The sequence below is a fragment of the Helianthus annuus genome, chromosome 17 (genome assembly GCF_002127325.2).
Source record: "Helianthus annuus cultivar XRQ/B chromosome 17, HanXRQr2.0-SUNRISE, whole genome shotgun sequence".
NCBI lineage: Eukaryota > Viridiplantae > Streptophyta > Magnoliopsida > Asterales > Asteraceae > Helianthus > Helianthus annuus.
The window spans coordinates 57,445,362-57,464,528 of NC_035449.2; the positions used below are offsets into that span (position 1 = coordinate 57,445,362).

Below are 19,167 nucleotides of genomic sequence, written 5' to 3' on the forward strand. Positions count from 1 at the left end.
CGCCAAGATTCGCTCGAACCTTGGGTCTTACGGGATTTTTCTTCGTACCCGAACCTCTTTTTTTCGAACCCCCACCTCTCTTGCTTGAACCTTCCATGTTTCTTGTAAAATTATTTAGATTGAGTTGTAGAGTTTTTTAATTTTTTGTATTGAGTGTGAGAATAGTTGGAGAGTTTATTGATTTTTTGTATTGAAATAGGTTGGATTTATATAAAAAAAGGATCAAATATCATCCAAACGGTCAAAAAATGCCCAAACGGTCATTTTCCAACGTTCCAAAATTCAAACTTCAACGCGTTATCTGTGTAACGCGTTTTAAATATAACGCGTGATAAGAGCAGAGGCGGCGGTGTTCCGTGATCACATAACGCGTGATGAAGCTTTATAACGCACCGCCCCGAGTGCTCTAAGCCAGTAAAAAAATGGCTATGGAAGTATGGAACTTCGTTTCAAAAAAATAATAATAATAATAATAATAAAATAAAATAAAAAAATGGAAGTATGGAACCATACATATCATATACACATCGACAATGTCGAGTCCATTACACAATTGAAACAAGCACACAACAATAAATCATATCCAGGTAAAGAGCATTAACATACGTTTGTAACGCCAATTGGTATACATACATATAAAGCCATGTGATGAACACAACACAAATCTTCATTTAAGAGCAAGAAGCATCACTTGAACACCATTCTTTGGGACAAGTTTCGTAATATGAACAGGCGAGTGCACGTAATTCGGAGAAGAAGTAAAGCGATAATGTTGCAAGATCATGGCAAGTGTAACCTTGGTTGTATTCATTGCAAAGTTTGAACCTACACAATTCCGGGGCCCAAAGCCAAAAGGCATGTATGCTAATGGGTTGTTCTTCATAGCGTTACTAATCCCTTGCGAAAATCTTTCTGGCTTAAAAAGATGTGCGTCTTCTCCCCAAATATCACGATCATAATGAAGCGCTAAAACTGGAACATGTAGAATTGTGTTGCCAGGAACGGTAAGATTCCCAAGTGTAACTTCTTGTTTGTTCTTCCTTATTATCGCGATTCCAGGTGGATACAGTCGAAGTGTCTCGTTGATGATCATGCTAACCATTTTAAGTTTTGCTAAGCCTTCAAAGCGCGGTTGGGATTCTTTGCCAAATATCTGGAACACCTCGTCTCGTGCTCTTTCTTGCCATTCTGTGTGGATGGACAAAAGGAGAACAACCCATGAGAGCAGAAGAGATGTTGTTCCATCCCCAGCGGCATAAAATGTTTTACATTCGTCTATGATGTCTTGTGTCGAAAGTTGGTAACCTTGACAATTAATAATGTTGTTCTTGGACATCAGAAGTTGTCCAAGGAAATCAGTGTTTGCATCTTCATGACTCATTATCTTCTCCCGTTTGTTTATAGTCTCCATAATTATATCATGAATTCTCTTCTCGAGCTCATCAGACTTGTGATCATCGCTGCTTTTTACTATTTTGCTACGATTAACGAAGAAGAAAATCACCAAAACAATCTTGGTGACTGAGACAATTATAAGTATAGCCTTTGAGGTTTCTTTTTGTTAGACACAACTTCTTTTAGATGTTGTCTATTAGTTCATTAATCCAGTCATTTAAATTTAAACTTTCAAAAACGTTTTATCTTTTATAAATATATTATATATTATATGGTTATCAATTTCTCAAATAAATTGATTTGTTTTACAAGACTTTCTCACTTTTATATATATATATACTAGGTTAGAACCCCGTGTATTACACGGGTTGAATAAAAATAATTTATATATGAATTAATAAAAAGTTATATTAAAAAAACATGTGTATTACACGAGTTGAATTAACCCGTGTATTACATAGATGAATAAATATAATGTAATCGATTAAAACGTACAGCCATCAAGATATAAACTTAAAAATCGGACTTTGATATATTATTTACTTATTGTAACATTTTAATTTTTTTTATTTATTATTAGGTTAAACTGTTAAATAAATTTGAAAACCAAACGTCAAATCAATTAAGAACGTCTAACTCTACTTTTATATATGTTTGATATGAAATATCAAGTTAATTAAGAGTGTCTAACTCTAGTTTTATAAATGTTATTATACATATTATTTTGTTATATGTGATTATTTATGTATTTTATTGTTACTTGTAATTTTAATTTAAAAAAAGATTATTTATGTTTATTTTGTTATTACTTAAATATCTAATCTTCAAATCTAATTTATAATAAATAGTTTCAATTAATGTGATACTCTCCTACTCACAATTTTATGTAAATTTTATTTAAAAATACCTTTACTATGTTATAAATATATTTATTATTAATGTGGTTATCAACACCTAAAATAGATTAGGCTTGTTCCACAAGTTTTCCTATATTATATATAGTCTCTTGTATCTTTTGTAATATACATCTCAATCAATAAGATCAATCTCTTTCTCCATATTGTTCTTTATATTCTTTTTACTATTAGGCTAGTTTCACAACACGTTATCAGCACGAATGTCCTCTCACCAAACCCTAATCCCAAGCCGTTGTTTCTTATGAAAAATAAACCCAACCCCAATTTATATTGTTCGTTTCGCAACTGTAAGGTTGCTATGAATCTCCACCATTTCTTCTAGGAATCTTCACATGTCACGGTTCACGTAAGCACCCCCACCACAGCCACAATTCGATGCCGCTGATCATCATCGATTAGTGAATGCATTTTAAGGTATGTATTTTGATTATTTACTAACCAGTGTTTGCATTTTGGAAACATCAGAACTTGAATAATATTAGAACTTGAATAATGTTTGGGAAAGGGTTATTATATAGCGTTTCACTTATGGGGTCTACTAACCTAAAACTTATTGTGGGAAAATAAGGATACGTCACCCAAAAAGAAACAGATTCCTTTCGTTTATTTTTAAATGCTATTTAGTAATGAAATATTAGCTAATTTTATTTTCCTATATGAAATAACAATTTTTTTAACATCGAAATTTAAATTAACAAGATATGGTTTAAATGATTAATTATATAAAGAATTGTAATTATCTAAAAGATATATTACTAACATTGCTGAAACTTGAGATTTTTGACCTGGGGTCGAAAACGTATATATCAAAAAAAAAAAATCTATACGAAAACTACATACTCTATACTACTGGGCGAAAAGTTCGGGGAAGTCGGCCGTCCCCTCTCACCCTCAAAAGCTTCGCCCATGCTTACTAAGGTGATATAATATAGAAATAATTTATTTTAATTGTGCAAATAATTACTATATAAACAATGGTTCCATTTAAATAATGGTTTATAAATTTAACAAGAATAAAATTTAATTTAACCGATTCACTGAGATTATGTATTTGTTTTATAATATTTATGTTTCTTAGTTGATATGTTTTTCACCTTGCACGGATTGATGAATGAATATTAAAATAATTTGGATCCGTGAATTATTATTGTAATTATGTATACATTACTAGATTAATATATTATAACATGATGTATTTATTTGATGAATTTAATAATATTTAATTCCCCGAAGATACATAGTTAGATAACTGAAAATAATATTAGAGTTGTTGGTTTAAAAAAGGTGTATGGTGAATATACTTAAGTTAAATTCAAAAAATATTTATTTGAGGTTGGAGAACAATTGATTGTTAGTTTTTCTTGTCTATACGTGCAAACACATTAGCCATATGCCTAAATTAAGTTACTACCATATGAAAATTGATGTTGATATGCTACTTTATGCAATTTCACTACGGCATGAAAACTGTTTTCAATATGTTTTGTTTGTACTTCAACAGCTATGCTTATATTGATAGAATGATTAAACCAACATAACATATTCTATGTTAATATGCACTCTACTAAAAAAGGTGCATTATTTAAAATTGTTGATTCATGAACCTAACACTATTTTGTAACATGTGTGTTATAAGTACACTATGTAATATAGCAATGTCATATAAGATATGCATGTGATTGGCTATACCATGATAGATTGATACATGAATTATATATTTGCTTGTAAGTAAAGAAAATGGACATTTTATAATGTTTTAATACAACTTGATTTATGTGGCGACATATTATAATGTCATGTATTACATAAATCTGACTTTATGATATGTTGTGTATGTTATATGCTATCATTAATTCATTGTACGTAGTATTCAATAAGTCATCTAAAAACATAGAGTTGTGTTTGTTATCACTCTTATGAAAGAGAATCAGTATACTTAAATGTAACACTCGAAGTGTTATACTCTCTGAATCTCATCATCAGTTTATATAAGGTCATAAGATTTTAGACCAGTAAATCTTGCATGGCATATATATATATATATATATATATATATATATATATATATATATATATATATATATATATATTAATTATATATGAAAAGAAAATTGTTTATAATGAAAAATTTGGTAAAAGGTTTCATTTGTCACACATGAGATCTGCTCCCCAAGTACCTATGTGGCTGAGTAAAGAATGAAATCCATGAAAGTTTTATAATCTATCTCATTCCTTGAAGTGAATGTGATTACATATTGATCATTGTAAAGGTAGTGATCATGGACATATTGAGAAAATTGTAACAATGAGATCGACCATTTAAAATTGTAAATGGTCAAGATGGACCACTAAAAGTAGCAAACTAAGGAGTGACAATATAACATAATAGTTGAACTATAAAGTTACAAGACACTTTTTCGTATCTAAAGTTTTGTATTACATACGTGTAAGTAATACATATACGATCATAAACCAGAAGTTTATGGATCATAATTATTTAATTAGTTGGCATGATCGGTTAGGCCACACCGAGTCGATGATGTTGTGAAACTTAATGAAGAATCAAAAGATTCTTGTTGACAATTAAACTTGTCATCTTTGCTCTCAAGGGAAATTAACGATTCAACAACCAGAGTAGGGTAAGAATCCCTAAATATTCTGGAAGTGATTAAAGGATATGCATATCCAACATGATACCATTTAGTATTTTAAATCGATGCATCGTCTAAATGGTTATCAAATCCACAACCTAAAATTTGTGTGCTTATGGCTTAGCTAATGTGATCACAAGCATATTATTCCAGATTGACATATTTATTTCGGTTGTAATAGTGAATTGGATTCCCAAGTTATTGATCATCATTAGAATACATGTTTTGTTGAGACGATCGCTAAACGTCTATAATTGATTGCAAAGCCTATGATCATGAGAGTAGAAGTTCATATGTTATGGACATGTTATTTTACATGCAACATTAATTCACATCAAGCCAACAAGTCATAATACTTTCTCCCCGTATCGTTGGTTTTTGGTCAGGAACCAAAGATGTCCCATAAAAAATTTTGGTTGTGCCACATATTTTGAAATTGATCCACCACAATGCACAAAGATGGGACCTTAAAAAAATGGTTGGGAATATATGATAATGAATAGAGCCATTAACGAGATTTAATTACGGCTTAATTGTTTGATATCCATATCAAAGGATTAACATTCCCAACATTAGGGGGAGATAAAAAGCAGTTGAAAAAGAAATGAGTTGGTATGAATTATCACTGATCCTCAAAAACTAAAAGTGTGAACCAGAAGTTCAGATAATAACTCATTTACAAAGATTAGCGAATCTATTACCAGACACATTCACTGACCGTAAAGATGTGATTTATATCACATATGCCAACTGCTAATGCTCCAATTAAGATGAGTGTCCCAGAAGGACAACCACATATTTGTGATGGGTCTATTGCACGTCTAATGCATGGTAGACTAATCGATTCCAATAATAAAATTCCTCGAAAGTTGGAGCAAGTAATTAAGATGGTCAAGTCGGGGTTACATTAATAAGGTCTTCTGAAGAGACATTAGACATGATGGTTATAGAAGAACCTCAGGTACCTGAAAATAAAGAGATCTCGATAAGTTATATCATGTCTAAGATATGTACGGAATCGAAACAAAATCGACGTCGTTATAGTTTTGTATATAATATAGCGCTTGAAATGATGAAATGACGAGGATCAAGGTTTAAGATCTGCCTATGAATGAAAATACATAAATGATTGGCCAAAATGGAAAGACGCAAAGTATGGCAGATTGAAATTCTCTAATGAAATGGAAAGTTTTCGGACCAACAGTCCATACAACTGAATTTGTAAAGTATGTTGGATATCAATGGGGCTTTTATGCGAATCATGTGAAAATCAAATTAAATGAGATAAGGCAAATATGGTGCACAAGGATTTTCGCAAAAAACCCATGATTGATTATAATGAGACACATTCTCTAGTGGTGAATGTAATGATTTTCCAATATTTTATTAGTCTGGTAATATAAAGAGAGAATTGATATGCGTCTTATGAATGTTATGTATCACTTGATACTAAAAGTTTACATGAAAGTCTCTCAAGGATTTGAATTATCAAAAATCATGTAAAATGAGTTCTCGAGAACGATATGATCGTTGTATACAAATTCATATTTGAATACGTTGAATATAATTGGAACTCCTGATGAGTATCGTAAAGCATTTAAGTGCTTATAAGGTTAGTTGAAACATCTTAAGGATGTAATTCTTATACACCAATAACTATACATAGAAAACTTGTGCCTGATTATTATGGCATCTTAATGTACAATGTATAAGCATGGTACAATATAGATTAAATATTCAAGACATCCTTGCATATGATATAGAAATCAATGAGGATGTATATGTAATAGAACTCCTAAAGAGTGAATGCACATACATTGTTTTTCAAAGTTGAAAGAAGTATGTATATGATTGCAAATGACTGAAGCATTGATTTCAAGTCCTCAAGAATGTATCTTTATAAAGTTAAAGATAGTATGAACTAAAATAGTCAAATTGAGTGTGTACAACTCATGATATATTCTGATAAAGAGCAATACAAGTTTGATAATATTATCCATCTTTATCAAATGTTCTTTCTTAAAAGTTCACTATAATCGCAATTTACAGTGATGATGTCTGAGCATCATCAAGAGAAACTGGCGAGCTTTTAGAAGGGGAATTTTTAATGACCCTAGCACAGTCTAATTATTACTCGACTTGCAGTTCGAGTATATTTGTAATCATACTTTTATTTATCTATCAAACTACATTTAGAAGATGTTGGTGGGACATTTTAGTATGTAGAGAGCTCAACATTATAGTATGTTAAAGGTTGTTCAGACACTTATTATAAGAAATTATTATTATCATCTCCTACCAAAGTAGAGATTCTCATTTCAAAAGTAACATGGCTAAAGTGCAATTGTGCATTAACTTAATTTTCTAGCTATGCATGATAATATATATTTTTAATTTGAATTTATCAACATGATATAGCACATGTCCAGTTAGGAGACATCTGAATGGTAAAGCAGATATGGCGATACCCTAAAGGTAAGAATGATATGTGTCTATATTTTACTAACCCATGAAAGCTAGTTCTGTTAGTCTTGTAGATATAAAGAATGTAACACAAATAGTCTTGGATCTTATGGTATTTATTCGCAAGAGGAAGAAGCCTCACAAGAAGATTTTACAACATTACTCAATATAAAGGATTGCAATTCAAGGCATCAAACGACAAATCATTCTACAAAAGTTTTAAGCAACTTTCTAGAATGATGGACACACTTTACTTAAATGATACATATTATAATAAGGGGGAGATTTATTCAAGTTGCACTCTTTTTCCCTTAACTAAGTTTTATCCCAATGGGTTTTCTTAGTAAGGTTTTTAATGAGGCAACATACCTGATCCAGAAGTATCAGGGGGAGATAATGCGCATTACACGCTGCACTCTTTTTCCCTTAGCTATGGTTTTGTCCCACCGGGTTTTCCTAGCAAGGTTTTTAACGAGACAGCATCAAGCGTATTATGTTGATAACCAAGGGGGAGTGTTATAAATATATTTATTATTAATGTGGTTATCAACACCTAAAATAGATTAGGCTTGTTCCACAAGTTTTCCTATATTATATATAGTCTCTTGTATCTTTTGTAATATACATCTCAATCAATAAGATCAATCTCTTTCTCCATATTGTTCTTTATATTCTTTTTACTATTAGGCTAGTTTCACAACATACTAAACTTTCTCACAAAATAAATAGAATATTTTGTTTTCTTTTACGTACCAAAATTTGACAGAAAATGAAATTCAATAAATCCAATTATTTTGATTTAAATATTAGCTTTAATAAAATACATAAATCATTTACATAATATTTTAAAATATTATATTATCTCCTATACAATCTAATTTATAATAAATAGTTTCAATTAATGTGATACTCTCCTACTCACAATTTTATGTAAATTTTATTTTAAAATACCTTTACTAAACTTTCTCACAAAATAAATAGAATATTTTGTTTTCTTTTACGTACCAAAATTTGACAGAAAATGAAATTCAATAAATCCAATTATTTTGATTTAAATATTATCTTTAATAAAATAAATAAATCATTTACATAATATTTTAAAATATTATATTATCTCCTATACAAATTTTTTAAATTTATATTAAATTTAATTTTATAATAATCTTTTAATTGATATTAATTATCTATAAAAATAGACGCCTTCAATGAATGACATGTGTTCTCTTATTGGTTTCTTTTATTATATAGTATATATATATATATATATGTAGGCGGCTGCTAGAATGAAAACCACCCCGAGTTGTAAGAACCGCGAGAACTACACCCCACGGAGCGCCGTTCGCCATGATATTTTTTACAAGTAGATGTGTGTATTATAAACACAGCCGTAAAAAATCATGGCGAACGGCGCTCCGTGGGGTGTAGTTTTTTACACTACAAGTTTGGTGTTTGTTAATTTTTTTCTTTTTTCTTTTTTTTTCACCAAACTTGTGGTGTAAAAAACTACACCCCACGGAGCGCCGTTCGCCATGATTTTTTACGGCTGTGTTCATAATATAAACATCTACTTGTAAAAAAAAATCATGGCGAACGGCGCTCCGTGGGGTGTAGTTCTCGCGGTTCTTACAACTCGAGGTGGTTTTCATTCTAGCGGCTCCCTATATATGTATGTATATATATATATATAGAGAGAGAGAGAGAGAAAGTATAATGTACAAAACGCCTTAACCTACATTAACGTACGCGACAAAAAACATAACGTGCGTGATTATTTTTTTTACCATCATAACATGCGTGATTATACTTTCCATGCGTGATTATCACCCTCCATGCGTGATTATCACCAAAAAATGGACCCCATGCGTTATTTTGTGTCTTACGCGTGATTAGTGCCTTGATCCGACGGTTACTGGTGTCGCGTACGTGAAGTACGATAAGGCTTAATGTATGTTAACCGCACTCTCTCTCTCTCTCTCTCTCTATATATATATATATATATATATATATATAGGGGATGGATCATGAGAAAACTAGTTTAAATGATAAAACCAAAAAACTAACTAAAAAAGCCTAAAAAAACATACCAAAATTTTTTTTATTTTTTTTTACAATTTTTTATAGAAAAATCGCTACTTTTTATGTATGGAAAAAACTTTTCAAAAAAAAAAAAAAAATTTTTTTTTTGGTTGTACTGCACATGTGCACTAATACGGAAAGCCTAAACCACTTAACCCACCCCCCACCGACACCCCCAAAAACCTAACCCCCACCCCCCAAAAACCTAAATTCACCCTCCCACCAAAGCCTAACCCCCCACCCCCAAAAACCTAAACCCCCCCCCAAACCCCACCCTCCCGAAAACCTAAAACTAAACCCTAAACATAAACCCGAAAAAAACCTAAACCCCCCCACCCCCACCCCCCAAAAACCTAAACCCCCTCCCCCCTACACCCAAAAACTTAATCTTAAAAATATACTCGAATATAATAATAGTATTGAAAACAAGACGGCACCATAAATCTTTTTTTATGTCATAAAAAATATACTCGAATATACTTGAATAAAAAATAAGAAAATTTGTGATCTTATGGTGCCATTTTTGTTTTAAAATGATAACGTATGGAGAAATGGGAAATGTTTGAAAAGTTATATATTTTTTGTTCCAATTTTACCCCTCCTTCATTAAAAGTCTTCCCTCCTTCATTAAAAGTCTCCCCCTCCTTTTTAGTGGCTTTTAGTTAGTTTTCTAGTTTTCTCATATATATGTAGTTTTCTCATGATCATCTCCCTATATATATATATATATATATATAGGGGAAGGTTCTATGCAGAACACTAAATATTGCGAGAACACGCATAACAAAATGAATCACTCATTTTTTCAATCCTAAAGCCCTAAAAAGTAAAGAAAAATGTTATAAATGGAAGATTTATTGTGTCTCACACTAGAATTTAAAAAAAAATATGAAAAATTTTCATTTTTTTATATAACCTACACATATGTGCATTCTGTGTAGGTTAAATTAGCCTACATGTATGTAGGCTAAGTATAGGTAAAAATATAAGGTTTTCCATGCATATATAATATACATACGAATGTAGGAAATGTAAAATTTAAAAAATATGAACTTTGAATCATAAAATCTAGTGATTTAGAGTTGTTCTTTTTGTTCTCGCAATAATTACTGTTCTGTAATGATCCAGATCCTATATATATGTATATATATGTATATAGGGTAAGGTTCATGCGAGAACCACCTTTATTGCGAGAACCAATGTGAACACAACCTAAAATAGCTAAAAAAAACCCCTAAAAAAACCTAACCCCCACCCCCAAAAACCTAACCCCCCAAGCTAAATGCTAAAAACTAAAACCCCAAAAAAACCTAACCCCCCCCCCCAAAAAAAAAAAAAAAAAAAAAACCTAAACCCCCCTCCCCCACCCCACCCCCAACTAAAATGCTAAAAACTAAACCCCCAAAAAACCTAAAAAAATATTAAAAAATAAAAAAAAATCTAAATTTTTTTAAATATTTTTTATGTTAAAATCGCTACTTTTAGTAGCAAAAAAAAAAATTTAAAAAAACAATTTCTTTTTAATTTTTTTTTGCTACTAAAAGTAGCGATTTTTATATAAAAAATATTAAAAAATAAATTTTTTTGTGTGTTTTTTAGCTATTTTTAGGCATTTTTGGTTGTGTTTACATTGTTTCTCACGGTTCTCGCAATAAAGGGTGGTTCCTAATGGATCTTTATCCTATATATATATATATATATATATATATATATGTGTGTGTGTGTGTGTTTCTTTTATTATAGTAGATAGATAGATTAACAATTTAGATTTGAGGATAATATTTTATTAAAGTATGATATAATTTAATATTAATTTATTATTTATTTAGTTAATATAAGATAAATATAGATTTAAGGATACCTTTAATGAATGACACGTGTCCAAAAGTTGGTTTCTTTTATTATAGTAGATAGATTACCTATTATATTGGTTTCAGTTTATTAATTTTAATAAAATGCATTATTTTCATGACACGCATATAGTTATCATGTTCCTATGTTTTTCTATTGGGCATGGTTTCACGCGCTGACGTAACACATTTATGAAATGGACATGTTATTATTTTAGTGTACAGAAATTTTATTAAGTCTGTAGTCAAATGCATGATATACTTGTAAAATGCTTCGGTCAAAGGATTCAGTGAGTTTCCCATGATTAAGATAACGAAGCTAGTTTCAAATATTAATTTTTATAAATGTTTAATTAATAATTACCGAAGGAGGCTGAGACCGTGAGGATCACAGTAATTTTTGCCTGCCATTTTGCCTATCTCATTGAGCATTTCGAAAACTTCCTTTCCCTGTAAGTAGCTGCTTCCGAACGCTGTTCTTGAAATCACATCGGCTGTCAACATCCTGAACTCTGCATACATTTCAACCTCACTCTCGGCCATCTTTTTCCACCTATCTAACATCAATTCGACACTTGCAACCATCATCGGGATCATGTTCTACATATATACATGCATATTTAATCACCAAATACATGTGACTAATGAAGGTGATGATTAAAGAGCTTAATAAAAGTTTGAACGCGAACACATACATATCCCTAACATCTACTAAAAAATCCACATATTGTTCACTTTGTGACTTGTGAGTCTCAAAACCGCACCATTATGGTCAGGATAAACACCATGTTCCGATAGGAAAAGAGGTCATTGACAAATAGCTTAATTACTTACCTTTAAACTCTCACCATTGAAAGCACGGTTAGCCACTTTTCGTTGGCTTGCCCATTTTTTGCCACTGGATGTAACAAGGCCATTACCGAGCATTTTTTTATGAAATGATCCAAGGTCAGGTCTTGCGAACGCGACACTTCGATTGCTTGCAATTTCTCTGATAATCTCCGTATCTGTGATAACTAATTCGGCTTGTGGACCATACCAATTCAGAAAGTTTTTTCCTATTCATATAGTTAATAGAAGTTAAACCGAAATTAATGTGAATATATATATATATATATATATATATATATATATATACATAGTGATGGATGATCAAACCAACCGTATAACTGGAACCAAGTAAAGAAGTGAGGTTGTATTCTTGGATATATATCATGCGATATTTCAGTGAAGGGAGTAGTGTTTGCTTGGTCTTTCATGGCTGCAATTTCCTTTGTGTTGCCATGAATGAAATGATAAGGAGGTCCTTTTATACCTTGATGAGTCATTATGCGTTTGATACGAGTTGGAACCCACCACATTTTGTGGAAAAAGTTAACTAGAGTCGAAAGGATCAAAAAGGAAAGAAAAACAAGAATAAATGCTCCCACAGTAGGCACCATATTAGCAAGCAAGTTTGTGTTCAAGTGTATGTGGTTTGTAATATATATTTAGAGGTGGGGTGGTTCTAGGATAAAGTGAAAAAAATTTGGTGTGAAATGTATGAAGTCATCGGATATGCATCAAATATTATAATTACGCAAGATGTGCATGATAGTAACGCATATCTCTGTGTATAATTAGGCTACACGGTATGGGGTCCGTCCCCCATCCGTCTTGGACCGGCGACGGTCGACGGTCTGAACACCGTGCCCCCCCCACGTCCCGTCGTCCTCGTTCGATTCTTGCCGTTTGCGACGTTCCAAAAAGTGGGGCCCAATTCCAGAAAGTTACTGTTATAAAAAAATTTTCCATTTTTTACAAACAAACAAACAGTCATATTTATAAAATATATATATTTCCATTCCATTTTCACTTTCATTCACAAAATTAACCTCAAAATTTCATCTCTCTCTCACATAATTTTTATAAATCATCTTCCACTTTTATAAACCTTACACTCTTTCATGGATCCCTTCAACAATCCGGACAACCCGAACAATCCCAACAACCCGACCTAACCTAATATTTTGTTAGTATATTTGTTAAATGTTAAAAAAAATAGAAGACTAAAAAAAATAAAAAAACATAAAAAGTGGTGGAGCCATCCTACCATGCCCTCTAGTTTTGGAGGATGGACCATCTTTGAGAGGAATATGACGTGGCGCCTACGTGGCGGATCATCTTCCAAGGATGATCCATCACCATACCCACTAGCCTTATAATAACGCATGATAATAACATTTTTTTAAAGTCATGTTTTAAAAGATAAGCATCATATTGCTATAGTTTTTTTTTTTAAATTACATTTAAGCATTATATTGCTATAGCTTTTTTTTAAATTACAAAAAATTATATTTTACATAATTACATAATATGGTACGGAAAACAATTTTGTATAAGGTATGTTGTGTGTGGTGACGGCTGATTGAGTTGAACATGAAGTTGAAGGGACCATTAACTAGCAATTGGACTGGGACGGATGCTTAATTAATGTTAAATATGTCCTGATAACTATTTAATTATGTTATGTTCTTCGGAGAAAAACAAGTGAGTTATTTTCCAACTACAACCACCTCACCAATAATACATTTAAAATACATTCCCATCCTTTTCAGCATACAATTGACAAATGATAATATACAAAAGTAGCCCTCGTGTTTCATGATTTTTTTGTTATCAAATTTTCTTCTTGTATTTCATACATATAAGAATTTAAATATAATAAGACAAAACAGTTTCATAAGCTTGAGTTAATATACAAAATTTGGTTTGTAAAGTAAAAATAAATCTGTTTACAAAAAAGAAGTAAATAAAAATACATAGTGTGGTTTCGGGCTTTCGGCCCATGGTCTAAAACTTCGGACCTTTGTTGTCCTTTATTCTTGTTTGCTTGAATCCCTGGGATCTGGAACTTGCGAACAAGACGTTTGTCCAGCCTCCTACTCGGCCTACCAACTTATTCAGAACCCATGGTCTTTTATAAGCCTAGATTTGATTTTGTATCCGAATTAATTTGAAAAATGAAGATAACTTTTTACACCAGGTTGGATCTTGTACAAGACAACAATTTTATACGAAGTGTACATGAGAATTAGAGAAGGACAAGTGTCATTGACAGAAATGGTATTCTTGTCCTTTGCAAAATGAACAACTTTCTCCCTTGATTTTGGTTATAACTTTTTAATACGTTAATATTTTTTAAAAATAATTACACCATATTAATGAACATTTCATTCTCTTTAATTCGCTATTTCTATAGTTTTTTCAAAAAAATTTATATGATTTTAAATACCCAATAGTCCATTATGTGATTACGTGATTTTGAATACCTAGCACATACCTACATGATTTTAAATACCCATTACGTGATACACATTCAACATAAACCATTACGTGCTTACAAATTCAATATAAATCCATTATTTGATTACACATTCAATATGATTTGGTATAACTAATATTATTACAATTATGCTTATAACATAATCACTAGTGTGGTTTCACATAAAATATAATTTAATGAAATCACGTAATCACTTATTACAATTATGCTTATAACATAATCACTGGTAGTCACGTAATAATACATAGTCAACTATTGTTACGTAATTACGTAATCACTTACTGTGGTTTCACATACTATAACGAAATCAAGTAATAGAAATTCAAAATCACGTAGTCATGTGCTGTTTATTCAAAATCACGTAATGGGTATCCAAAATCATGTAAATTTTTTTTAAAGAAAACTATTGCAATAGGTTGCTCGAATTAAATGGTCGTTAATACGGTGTAATACTTTTTTGGGGAATTGACTTGTAATAATCTCACCTAGACCTTATTGGCCATTAATAATCCCACCTCAGAATATTCCCCCCACCAGTCCCACCTTTCATATATTTTTCCTGCAATGGTCCCCCATTAAAAAAACTTAACGGAGTCAAGCTTTTTTCCAAATTATAAACAGATTTTTTAGGGCTTTTGATCAGAACGATGATACGAGTCCATTGATGTAAAACTTGCTTCGAAATGGTACTCCAAGTGACATGATTTTGGTTAATTGGAAATTTAAACACCCGAATTGAAGCACTGTTTTAATCGTTTGGAGCATCGTTTCGAGGCAAGTTTTACATCAATAGACTCGTATCGTCGTTCTAATAAATAGGCCTAAAAAATCTGTTTGTAATTTGGAAAAAATTTTAACTTCGTTAAGTTTTCTTAACGGGGGACCATTGTAGGAAAAATAGGTGAAGGGTGGGACTGGTGGGGGGAATATTCTGAGGTGAGATTATTAATGGCCAATAAGGTCTAGATAAGATTATTATCGGCCAATTTCCCTACTTTTTTAAATATTAATGTTTGAAAATGTTATGGCCATTTGAAAATTAAGGGGGAAGGAGTTTAACTGAGAAAGGACCAGATACACTTTCTGTATTTGTTTATTCAATTGTTTGTGTTAAGTCTGAGTTTACACAGTTTGTGATTAAACAACAATTAAGCTCAAAACAATTTTGGATTGTAAAAAAAGATAAGTAATCACAAACGAGAAATCATCATCAACATATGTTTTTCATTAATGATTCAAATGTTTTACAAAAGATTGAATCTACAGACTCCCCCTCAGATTGATCACTAACAAAACTGTTTGTACAAAAAAAAAGTGATGTGTAGTGATGAAATAGATCTCTAACATGTGAGATTTATTTATACTAAGTATAAAGGCTCTGTTTGTGATTGGCTAACATCACCCTGATAGTGACATTTAACATTCCTAACAGAAAAGATTTCACAGATGTTGCGAACATTTGCGCAAATAAAAAAACTAATCTAGCTATGCTAAACACGGTTAAAAAGCAAGTACTTTTACATTGGGAAACATGTGTTCAGGCTATCCTCTATTGCTTTGATCAAAACATCTGTTTGTCCAAACAAATGTTTGGTCTTCATCATTAGACCTTCTTCAACTGACTTTAGGGCTTGAACGGACCTTGTTTCTTCATAAACAGCGGTTCAAAGGCTTTGAATAGATGTTTGTTTATCTTCAACAGATGCCCTGATTTAGCTGTTCAAGATTCACTATCTTTGGGAGGAGAAACGCTTCATCAATTGTTTATTTCTTGATCTCATTGTCATGCTTTAGCTTTTGGATATCATTTGTTCTTTTGTAGGTCCAATAGTTTGAAACTCATAATTACGAAAATGCCACCGCCTAGTTTTGAGCCATAGATCTTGGGAGATCAAGGGTTAAGCTTCTCTCCTACACTTCGTATAAGAATTCTCTCTTGTACATGATTTCTTATCATATTATCTAACGTTGCACTCACAAGAATTTAAAATCACATATTTTTTGGGAGTCGAACACAACATGGTTAGACCACCAGGTCATGTGTCCCAATTTATTAAATAAAACTTACAACTATATTTTATTAAATTAATAATATCTAAACACATGAAACACGATGATCATATACATCAACATGGTAATACCACAAACACTTTGATCATAAAGTAGTAGGATTCCTTGTGTATATCAAATTTGAATACAACTCCGTTTTTAATAAGGTTTATACCAGAATACATCTTCGTATTACTCTTTATTTAATAAAAAACATTAACGAATACAACATATTAAAGAATAATTAAATTAAATGGGTTAAAAACGTATCAAAACATTGCTTATATTTTGAATTTTATAAACCATTATATGCAAACAATCATAAAAGAAAAAAAAAAAAGAAACTGTATTGAAAAGCATAACACAAAAAAAAATAATTATTTTTATCCATTTGGTTTTGGATAAAATTATATCGAATGTAGATAAAAATAAGCATGTCACGATCGGTTAATAAAACATGGGAACTAGTTCCTCGTCCCTCGGTTCATCCGGTTATTCGCTGCATGTGGCTTTTTCGCTATAAATTCAATTCCGATGGGACGTTAGAACGGTACAAGGCTCGTCTGGTTGTTAATTGTCTGGTTGTTAATGGGAATTCTCAGACAGTGGATTGATTGTGATGACACATGCTGCCCAGTTGTTAAACCGGCCACTATTCAGACAGTTTTGTCCTTAGCCATTTCAAGGTTGTGGCCTATCCCTCAGTTAGATGTTAAGAATGCATTCTTGCACAGGGATTTACATGAAACAGTTTTCATGCACCAGCCACCCGGGTTTATGGATCAAAGGTTTCCTCATCATGTTTGTCACTTGAAGAAATCACTATACAGCCTCAAACATGCACCTAGAGCATGGTACACTCGGTTTGCAGCCTACATTACTTGACATGGTTTCATCAGCAACAAATGCGACAACTCTTTATTTATTTACAAGCAAGGTCCTTCTAGTGTCGCCTACCTTCTTCTATATGTGGATGACATGTTTTCATAGCTTCAAATGACACTTTGCTAGCAAGCATCATCAAAACACTCTCGGGAGAGTTTGCTATGACCGACCTTGGCAGTCTTCATCATTTTTAGGCATGAAGGCATCTCACATTCCAAATGGAATGTTTCTCTCCTAATCTCAATACGCCAAGGATATCATTGCTCATGCCTCCATGACTGATTGTAAACCGTGTACCACACCAGTTGATTTGGCAGCCAAACTGAGTACTACCGTAGCCTGGGAGTGCTTTACAATATCTCACGTTTACCCGTCCTGATATATCCTATTCTATACAACAAATCTGCTTATTCATGCACGAACCACAAGATTCCCATTTTGCATTTCTCAAACAGATTATCAGATACCTACAGGGAACTCTTGAGTATTGTATTCGTATTTTTAAGTGACCTACACATTCTTTGGTTGCTTATTCAGATGCTGATTGGGGAGGGTGACCGGCTCTCAAAGGTCCACTTCCGGCTATTGCATCTTTCTCGGCGATAACTTGATATCCTTGTCATCTAAACGACAACCTACAGTTTCAAGATCAAGTGCTGAGGTTGAATACAGAGGTATCGCTACTGCTGTGTCCGAAGCAACTTGGATCCGCAACATGTTACTGGAACTACATACTTCTCTTCGGCAAGCTTCGGTGATATCCTTGAGCATGTGTCGTTGCCGATGATCCATAGTGCATACTTGATGATCCTCCATGGTACTGGACGCCTGATGCCGTGGAATGCTGGGCAGTTGTTGCTGGAGTGCCGAAATCCAGTGATCTAGGCACCAATGGAGAGTGATCCTCCATTGATCTCTTCAATTTCTTGATTTCATCAGTTTCTCGAAGGATCCTATCATTAGTTTTGTCCTGCTGCTGCATGTAATTCTTCATCTGCAAAATCAAAGAATGAAAATCATTGTTAGTAGGACCAGAAGAAACAACAGTAGTAGCTTTTGTGAAAACGGGGGTATGTTTCTTCACAGCATTCTCAGTATTCTTCTGGGATTTAGTGGGAAGAGGAGGCAAAGGTGGAATGTCCTGTGAAGAGGTGATCGCCGGCATGGAGCTTGAAGTGTTCTTCGCATGAGAAGCCATGTGGTTGAAGGTAATGAACAGAAATGAACAAAATTTTTCAAGAATGAAGCACCGATTGCCCCACGGTGGGCGCCAAACTGTTTTGGTCAAAAATCACACAAGGATAATGTAACCAAATCTGATTTTTGTGAGGTTAGATGCTTGGTTAATTGAACAAATGTGTAAACAACAAATGAATGAAATGAATGATGAACACAAGGATTTATACGAGGAAAAAGCCCTTGATCAATGAATGATCTCTGGCATAAAAAACCTCGGGTGATGGAAACTATCGATCACCAACTATATTAAACAAACAAAGATTATAACTTCGGATGATAACAAGCTTGATACAATGATTGCTAGAGTGTAAGTGTGT

The 19,167-nt window shown here is 32.4% G+C and overlaps 1 protein-coding gene across 1 annotated transcript; it reads right to left on the reverse strand.

Annotated features, from left to right (window-relative positions):
• Window positions 1-514: 514 nt before the first annotated feature.
• On the reverse strand, window positions 515-12,819 carry LOC110923006 (cytochrome P450 CYP749A22). The gene is made up of 4 exons (XM_022167204.2): window positions 12,515-12,819; window positions 12,187-12,410; window positions 11,717-11,952; window positions 515-1,478 (listed from the first exon to the last, which is right to left on the reverse strand). Exons 1-4 carry the CDS (start codon window positions 12,792-12,794, stop codon window positions 668-670), a joined length of 1,551 nt encoding a protein of 516 aa, XP_022022896.1. The 5' UTR covers window positions 12,795-12,819; the 3' UTR covers window positions 515-667.
• Window positions 12,820-19,167: the final 6,348 nt, after the last annotated feature.